This window comes from Chlorella variabilis, assembly GCF_000147415.1.
Source record: "Chlorella variabilis unplaced genomic scaffold CHLNCscaffold_13, whole genome shotgun sequence".
Lineage (NCBI taxonomy): Eukaryota > Viridiplantae > Chlorophyta > Trebouxiophyceae > Chlorellales > Chlorellaceae > Chlorella > Chlorella variabilis.
Window position 1 is genome coordinate 929,462 of NW_005435075.1, and position 8,867 is coordinate 938,328.

Sequence of the window (8,867 nt, forward strand, 5' to 3'; positions counted from 1 at the left end):
CACGGGGGCGCGCAGCGCGCACACGGGCGGCGGCGCCGCCACGCAGCCCAGCCAGCAGGGCCCCGCCACCAGCGCGCGCGGCCAGCTGGCGCACGCGCCCAGCAGCCTGGCCACGGTCAGCACCGGCAACGGGGAGCGGGCTGGCGGCTCTGTGGAGATGAGCGCGCAGCCCAGCCGGCGGCAGGGGGCGCAGCACGCCACCTCGGCCCCCGCCGCCTGCGCCGCCGCGCCGGCGCCGGGCGCCGCGCCTGCCGGCCCCAGCCCGCCGTCGCAGCCGCCCGGCCACGTGCCTGGGGCTCCCCTGCAGGCTGCGGCTGGGCATGCTGCGCATGCTGCGGCCAGCGCGCCTGCAGCCGTGCCGCCGCAGGGGGGGCAGCCCGGCGGCCAGGCCACGCCCCCGGCGCAGCCTGCGGTCAGTGCCTCCATGTCTGGGCAGGGCGACACACCCGGCCAGCCGTACGGCGCCGGCGCCCTGCCGCAGAGCAGCGCGGCCGCGCCGCCACTGCTGCCCGTCGGGCACGCGGCGCCGCAGCTGGGCCGCCAGCAGCAGCAGCAGGCCGCGGGCGGCAGCAGCGCGGCGCCGCCGGCGGCGCTGCCGGCGCACGCCAGCACGTGCGAGGGGCATGGCGGGCGGCCGCCGTTTACCGACGCCCGCTCCCGCAGCCAAGGTGGGGCTTGGCAGGAGCCGCGGGACCGCTTTGCCGGGCTTGCAGGCCTGCCGATCTCACCCGCCTCCCTCCATACCCTGCTTGTGCTGCCCTCAGGCAATGCTGCCGCAGGCGCGGCAGGCGCCAGTGCCGCGGCAGGCGCGACAGGCGGGGCTGCAGCGGAGGGCATGGGCAGCCCTGCGGGCAGCACGCTGGCAGAGGCGGGCAGGGGGCGGGACAGCCAGGGCACGGCGCGGGGCACCATCTTGGCGGGCGCCGCGCACTCCATCCTCACCACCGCGGCCGCGGCGGCAGGTGCGCGTGCCCTGCTGCTTCGGGTGCTGGCACACTCTCCTGTGCCGAGTCACCTGCTGCCCTTGCGCTTCGCCCGCCAAGCTCATGCCGTGGTGCCGAGGCGGAGGCGTGCGGCGCCCCCACATGGCGGCGCCTCATCTCACCTGGCTGGGCTGGCTGGCCGCCTGGCTGCAGGGGAGGGCGAAGCGATGGACGAAGGCGGCGAGGCGCTGAGCCCGCTGCTTGCAGCCAAGGCGCTGCTGGTGCAGGCGCCGCCGGGCGGCCGCGGCGCGCGGGGCGCCAGCCCCCGGCCGGCGCCCACCCCGCGCACCGGCAGCGTGGGCGTGCCGCTGGCGGCGCCGGCTCCGGCGCGCTCCGCCCTGGCAGCCGCCGCGCTGAGCACCCACCAGCAGCAGCCCGCCAACGGCTTTCCTAAGCAGCCGCCGCAGCCGGCGGGCAGCGCCGGCAACGGCTTCCTGTCGCCCATCAACCTCTCCACCATGGCGGTCGACCTGGCGCCAGCTGGCGCCGACGACGCGCCCCAGCCCTCCGCCTCCGGCCAGCCCAGCAGCCTGCCGCCGCCGGGCGCGGTGGCGGCCGCGCTGGCGGCCCTGGAGCAGCAGCAGGCGGCGCAGGACAACGGGCTGTACCTTACGCCGCCGCCTGCGGAGCTGGGGGAGCTGTATCACGTGCTGCAGCAGCAGGTGGGCTGCTGCTGGGTGGGGAGCACCTCTGCCTACGCTCTCCTGCCGGCACACATGCCGCCTGCCTGCCTGCCCGCCCGCCCGCCCGCGCATGGCGCGCCCTGCCCGCTGGCTGGGCAGGAAGGCTGCTGGCGCCTGCATGCGCGCCTGGGGCTGAACCCGCGCCCCGCCCGCCGCCGCCGCCGCCCACAGAACGGCTACGCCACCCACGCCAACAGCGCCATCGGCAACGGCGGGCACAGCCATGCGGCGCAGGGCAGCCCGGGTGAGCCGCCGCCGCCGCCCGCGCGCCCGCCCTCGCTCCCTGCCCTGGCCTCAGCACCAGCCCGCCTGCCTCAGCACCAGCCAGCCACTCGGGGTGCCCCACAGTTCACACCCACACACACGTCAACACTCACCGCCGCCGCCGCCGCCGCCCGCGCCTCCCTCCCTCAGACCGCGAGTTGACCTCCCCCTCCCGCCTCCTCACACACGACTCCACCGCCGGCGGCAGCGCCAGCCGCAGCAAGCAGGCGGCCAAGCGGCGGCGCACGTCGGCGGGGCCGTCGGGCAGCACGCAGCACGCCTGACGCACGCGCCCCCACCCTGCCCCGCCCCGCCCTGCCCTGCCCTCTTATCACCCGCTCCTTCCTACGCCGCTTCAGCCTCTGCCCCCATGTACCTGCCCTGCCCCGCCAGCCCCCTGGCCGCTCTGTTGTCCCAGGCTGCCCGCCCTCTGCTGACTGCACCTGCCCACATAGCCCGCCAGCCTTGCGCCCTCCCCACCCCTTACCTACACACGCTAGTGGAGCAGCCTGATGGTTCCCCGTGACTCCTCCCTTCTTTTCAGTTGTGGGCATGTGCCTGCCCACCTCCAGGCGCACATGCCGTGCTGCGTGTGGCAGCGGCAAGGACCGCCATGATAGCGCCTGTCGCGACCCTCGCCCTCGGCACACACTCTCCTCACTCACCCTTTATTGTACCGCTTGTTGGCGCCTGTCCGCCCTTGCCCTCCCCCCCCCCACACACACACGCCGTAGCCACACAACGACGGCACCCAACAATGGCACATGACGACAACACCCAACCCGCACACCTAACGCATGCCCCGACTCGCCCCGCCCTCAGCTTTCGCGAGGTCACTCCCTTCTGCCTCCCTCCCCTTTTTTCCCCCTCTGTCGTGCCTCAGGCTCTCCTCCCTGTTCCAGGAAGCCAGCAATTGTTGCAGCACCTTTTCCAACCTGGGACGCAAAAAAACCATGCCTGGCAGGCAAAGCAGAGCAGAGGATTGGGGGAGGCGACGGGCCACGGCTGCTGCGCCTCCCAGAGCAGCGGGGCATGAAGAGGGACTCGGCAGCTGCAACGACACAACTCTCCAGCCACGCGCCTATTCGTGCCCTTCGGCTGGCGGTTGGGCGCCGGAGCTGGCAGGCAGCGGCGCTGCTGGTATCACGAGGCGGACGCAGCGCTGGTATCACGCCTGCGTTGCTCCCTGCTGGCGCAGCCGCTTGGTCATGATTTCGTATCTGCGGCACAGCATGGTGCCGAGAGAGGCGGAGGGAAGCGGAAGGGGACCATCAGCAAGCTTGCCAGGGCCTCCCCTGTGCTGGTCCCCTCGGCAGCAGCCAGCAGCCCAGGGGCGCCCCGGCTCTCACTTGTGGTCTCCCGATGGGTTCAGCGCTCCGGGGCTCTCGCTGTCGAGCACATACCTGCACTGGCACCGAAGCACTAGGTAAGCGGCGGCGGCGCCGTCATGCTGCCTGGTGGGCCGTTGATGCAGACGGTGCCGGCACCAGCAGGGGTGGCCCCACCCCGGGGCCCCGCTGCTGCGGGGTGCTGGCCCCGCAGGAGGCCCCGGGCATGCGGGGAGGCGCAGGCTGGGCCCAGGCTCACCCCAGCTTGCGGTACAGCGCCACCGCCGCCGCGCTCTGGTGGAACACGGTCAGCATGAGGCGGGCCACCCCGCTCTTGCGCCCCACCAGCTCCAGCAGCTGCATCAGGAAGCGGCCCAGCCCCTTGCCCTGCACGGCCGCAGGCAGGAGCGGTGAGGGAGGGAGGGGGCGGCGCCCCAGCGGGGGCAGGCAGCAGGGCCAGGGGACTGCCTGCAGGGCGCGTTGCCAAGACACCGAAGCTAGGCTCTGCCGCCCAGCTTTTCTCCCGCCACATGTGCAGCGCCAAGTAATGCATCGCATGCTGGCAACCGCACCTGTACCGCAGCCGCCACCTGGATCTCGTAGCAGTAAAGTACCGCCTCCCCCTCCTCCTCCTCAAACCGGAAGTGCACAAACGCCACCGGCTGCCCCAGCTCCGCGCCGCCGCCGCCGTTGCCCGCAGCCGCCTGGTTCTCCTGCTCCGCCGCCGCCGGCACGCACGCCGCTGGCGCTGCCAGGGGTGCCGCCTGCTCCACCCGCTGCTGCTGCTGGCCGCCCTGCTGCTGGCCGGCCCCCTGCTGCTGCTCGCCCTGCTGGTACACCACCAGGTGCCGGGCTGCAGGGTCGGCGAGCTCTCCGCGCTTCCTGGCGTCGCTCCACCCCCAGTCAGGGCAGGCCTCGTACAGGGCGCTCATGTGGTGGCGCGTCAGGTCCAGTGCCCAGTCCACCATGGCAGGGGGTAGCTCGGCGGCGCCGTAGAAGCGCAGCGCGGCGGCCAGGCCCTTGCGATCGTACCGCTGGAAGGCGGGGTACTGCGCGGCCAGCTGCACGCCGGCTGCCGAGGCCTCGTTCAGCGCCCGCACCTGCGCCGCCAGCGCTGCGATGCGCTCATTCTCCTGCAGGCACGCGGGCAACGCGTGGGGTGGCTGGTCGGAGGGTGTGGGGAGCGCGATTCAAGGAAAGGTTGGAAGGCAAAGGTTGGAAGAGGGGTGCCATACTCGCTGTCACCCCGCGCAGGCTCCTGCACGCCGTCGGCAATAAAATATCTACGCACCGCCTTGCGAGCCAGCTTCTTCTCCTTCCCTTTGCTGGTCTTCTTTGCCTGCAGCAGGGGCCCCCCTCCAGGTGAGTCGGTGTGGCGGCAGCCGGTGCGGCGGTGGCTGCAACAACAGCGCTGCAGCTGCCCCTGATTATTTCTAGATGCGCACACGCGTGGGGGCCTCAAGGAAGCAGCATGTGGGCCGCTGCGACGGTGCAGCGCAATCAAACAAACTGGGTTGGGTTCCAGTTCTCGGCCAACCCAGCTCACCATTGCGATCTGACTGCGAGATGAAGGAGAGCACGCTCAGATTGGCGGGGAGAGCAGCTTAGGTTGCCTGAGGCTGTGGCAAGGAATCCCGCTCCGCTTCTTCTCGCCCAGCGCACGCTGCTTCTGATCAGGCCTGGCCGTCTGCAGAGCTCTTGGCCTTGGTTGATTGCATCCCCTCTCGTTTAGGCATCTTCTTGAAGCCACCTTGGCACGCCGCTCGCAGCGGGCGGCACAGTTTGCTGGGGATTTTGATGTGAAACCACTTTGTTCACGCTTTACCAGACCAGGGGCGCTGCTGGGCGATCTTTGTATGCAAGCTGCCCTTTCCGTTGCCGCAGAGATGCCGCCTGGAGGATCAACTCTGCTGCAGGCGGGTGCGCAACCGTGGCCGCTGCCGCTGCCATTGTTGCTCCTCCGCCTCATCCGACTCCTCCCCCTCACTCTCTTCCTGGCTGTCTTCCTCCTCTGACGTCTCACTGTCCTCTGCTTCCTCCTCCTCACTACTTGGGTCATCTGCGACATTGAGAAGCACCAAAGCCGTGAATGCACACCCGCCACTTCAGCAGCCTGACTGCCCCTCCCACGCTGCTGCTGGCTTCCTGCATCCCACCAGCGCGGCATGCGAAGCACAGCCAACCGCCCAGCCACCCCCGCCACCGCCCACCACCTGAAGCCTCCACACTCTCCTCATCATCATCAACCTCCCCGTCCTCATCCTCGTCCTCGCTGGCAGCCAGGCGGGGTCGCTTGGGCTTGGGCGTCACAAACCTGGGCGGCCGCCCCGGGCGCCTCTCTGCCCGCAGCTGATCTGCGAGCTCAGCTTCCCGCGCCTGCAGGCATGCAGCACACGTTCCAGCAGGTGGAGCAGCCAGCGCGCGGGCGCTGCCGCACCACACTCCACCGCCAGTTCCAGCCCATACACGGACGCAGGAGCAGCCCCCGGCGGGAGCCAACCAGCCGCCGACAGCCACCCAGCCCCGCTCCTCACCTCAATCTCCTGCTCCGTCTGGGTGTCGATCGCCCCCTTCCTGTCCAGGTTGTACCATTTATCCTTCATGTCCACCTGAGGGCGACACACACGGGAGCGCCAGCCGGCTGGCCCAACAGGCGCGTAGCAAGGTGCTTGGGCAGCCCCAGGCGACCAGCGCGTGGAAGCTAGCAAGGCACAGCCGCAGGCGTGCGCACAAGCGCAGGCTTTTGAAAAGTTGGACAGGCCTGCATTGCCGGCCCACTCTCTACCCACATTTGTGCGGACAGGGTTGAACACCACAGCCCCCTGCTTGAGAATCGTGGCCCAGTTGCCGCGGCCGTGCAGCTTGACCAACTCAATCAGCTTCGCCTCCTCCTCGCTGCTCCAAAGCACACGCTGCACATTGAAGCAGGCAGCACCCCCATCCGCTCATGGCGACCCACAAGCAAGCATGCGCGCGTGACGCCGGGGGCGGCTTCACAAGCAGCGGCGCACCAGACGGCGGCGCTTGCCGCCCTCTTCCTCGTCCTGCTCCCGCTCATCAGCAGGATCCTGCGCAGCACGATCGTCTTGCTGGCCGGCCATTGTGCGGCTGGGTCCTTAAATGCTGCACTTGCAATTTTGGGGAGTGCTTGTACGGCCTGTGCACGGCCACACGCTTCCCTGATCTGTCGGCTGTGTGCAAAGGATCCGCAAGACCGGCGCTTCGAGCTGGGGTTGCTCCTCTCCTCCTTCTTGGCGGCCAGCGTGGCAGACCGCTCGCAGCGTGCGACCCCTGCCGCACCTCCCTTTCCCTTGATTTGTTCCATCCTTCTCTCCCCTCGGCTCTCACATTGCAGAGAAGGAGCTTATAAGCTGAATGAGGGACCAAGCACGGGCATGCAGGCTCGGCGCAGAACCGTCGCTACGTGCCACCCACCGCTCCCCCGCCGCTGCTGCGCTGCCTGGCGGCTTGCTGCGACTTCTTGGTGAACATGCTGCTCAGGTCCTCGGTCGTCACATTGGCTCTTCCCCTGCAGCACACACGCAGCGCAACAGGGCAGCAGGCATGACGTGATCGCAGGGTACCAGGCCTGCAGCGGAGGGGCGGGCACAGCTGCGCCGCTCCACGACAAGCACGAGCGCGGCGCCTCTGCAAGCATGGGGTCCCTTGCCTGACCTGCGGCGGCAGCAGCATCCCGCCCTGGGATGCCGCCTTGGCGCCGCCCACACTGAGTGCTCCGCCACTGCACGGCAGCGGAAGCAGCATGCGTGCAAGGTTGCTGGGTGGCCCTGCTGCAGGCAGGGGGTAGCACGCTGCTGCACGGCTGGCATGGCAGCGAAACCAAAGGGCCGGGGGGCGCGGGTGCACAGCGGGAGCCCACCTGCGCTGCAGCTTGGCGTCCGCCATAGGGTTTGGCAGCACGGGGCCGCGGGCGTCGGGGTGCGCACGCTTGCTGCCAGCCGCCAGCTGGGCCGACGGCGGCGCATGGCTCCTCCCCGCCGCCGCCTGCGGCCCAAAGTCTGGGGGCAGCAACCCGATGGGCGCTGCCCCTCCTAGGAGCGCCTCCGCGCTGGGCAGGCGTGCACCGCTGGCGGCGGCAGCGCCTGCCTGCTGTCTTGGCGGAGCCGCCTGCTGCTTCTGCTGCTCCTCCTGCGCTGGGGGGGATCCCTCGTCTTCGCTGTCGCTGTATGCCACGAGGCCAAGCATAGGCGGCGCTGCGCAGGGCTAGCGCGGAATAGAGTCCCTTCCTGCACGATCCATTGTGCGATCTACACTGCCCCACGGGAAAGCTCCTCGGGTGCCAGCTTGCCGCCTGCTCCGTGCTGTGATCGAGACGATGGCGGGGGAGACAATGCGCGTGCACGACATCCCGGGGCCATCTTGCAGCATCGCCACGGTCCTATCCATCGCCAGGCGTTGCCCTGGGCCGGCCTGACTAACCAGCGGGGCCACGGCCAAGCTTTTGCTGCGGCGCATTCGCCTGCCCAGCAGCCGCCAGCCATGGAGGAGCAGCAGCAGCAAGTGAGGCGCAAGCTGCCGCCCCTGCAGCTGGCCTCCACGAGCCTGAGCACGCTGGGCTCCACCAGCGCCAGGGCCAGCTTGCAGGCGCTGCAGGGCGGCAGTCCGCATTTCGGCCTGTCGAGCGAGCAGCCATCGGCGTCGCTGCGACAGCCGACTGTGTGCAGCGCCGGCGGCCGGGGGACCGGCGGCGGCAGCGGCAGCGGCCGCAGCCGCGGCAGCAGCGGCAGCAGCACGGGGCAGGGTAGCAGCAGCGGCGGAGCGCGGTTCAACTTCTTTAGCAGGGCGCTGCGCTACGGCCTCGGCGCTGGCGGCGGCGGCGCGGCAGCATTCGTGAGTCTCTGGCTGGCAGCAGCCTGCCGTGATTCCATGGCTGCATCGATGTTGCCGCTGTTTGCTTGCAAGCATGCCTGCAGCCATCCCTCAGCGCCACCACACCACACGCAGGCTCCCCGGGGACAAGCACAGCATGCATGCACGGGCCGCTGGCCGCCCCGGCGGCCTCCCGGCCCGCCGCCGCCTCCCCGCCCAGCCCGCCCGCCAGCCGTCGCCCCCACCCTCCCGCCCCTGCCCTGCAGTGCGGCGGCGGCGGCGCCGCGCACGCCACGCCGCTGTGGCCGCTGCGGCCGGCGGCGGGGGTGGCCAGGCGCAAGCGGGACGGCAAGACGCGGGTGCTCATCCTCATGTCGGACACCGGGGGCGGGCATCGCGCGTCGGCGGAGGCCATCAAGGCCGGGTTTGAGGAGCTGTACGGGGGCAAGTTCCATGTGGACGTGCTGGACATCTGGACCCACCACACACCCTACCCTTTCAACCAGGTGCGCCCGCCCGCGCCGGCCGCGCGGCGCGGGTGGGGCGCGTGTGGAGACGCCCCAGGTGGCGGCGGGGCGGATGCTGGAGGGAGCACGAGCAGGCGCGCCGGCGCGGCTCCCGCAGCTCGCTGGAATGTGGAGTGCGAGGTCGAGCGTATGGAGGGAGCGGGAGGGACGGGAGCGCGTCGCAGGCTGTCGTCCGCACGTTTGGCCCGCGCTGCTGGTTCGCCTGCGCCCAGCCCCAGCCCGCTGCTGCCGCCACCCACGCAGCGCCTGCCC

General features: G+C 70.9%; 2 protein-coding genes across 2 annotated transcripts in view; one reads left to right on the plus strand and one right to left on the minus strand.

Annotated features, from left to right (window-relative positions):
• Positions 1 to 2,214, plus strand: part of CHLNCDRAFT_135331 (hypothetical protein) — a gene marked incomplete at both ends in the record, with an annotated part of 5,162 nt that extends 2,948 nt beyond the window's left edge. The window contains 5 exons of the mRNA XM_005846586.1: positions 47 to 668; positions 765 to 962; positions 1,137 to 1,645; positions 1,838 to 1,910; positions 2,081 to 2,214. Of these exons, the coding sequence (XP_005846648.1) occupies positions 47 to 668; positions 765 to 962; positions 1,137 to 1,645; positions 1,838 to 1,910; positions 2,081 to 2,214 (1,536 nt within the window). The remainder of the gene's footprint in view (positions 1 to 46; positions 669 to 764; positions 963 to 1,136; positions 1,646 to 1,837; positions 1,911 to 2,080) is intronic.
• A 1,299-nt stretch (positions 2,215 to 3,513) lies between these two features.
• Positions 3,514 to 8,483, minus strand: CHLNCDRAFT_24426 (hypothetical protein; the record flags this gene model as incomplete). The annotated part of the gene is made up of 4 exons (XM_005846737.1): positions 3,514 to 3,645; positions 3,831 to 3,929; positions 4,098 to 4,340; positions 8,220 to 8,483. The coding sequence occupies 4 exons, from the start codon at positions 8,481 to 8,483 to the stop codon at positions 3,514 to 3,516; spliced, it is 738 nt and encodes a 245-aa protein (XP_005846799.1).
• Between the last annotated feature and the right edge of the window lie 384 nt (positions 8,484 to 8,867).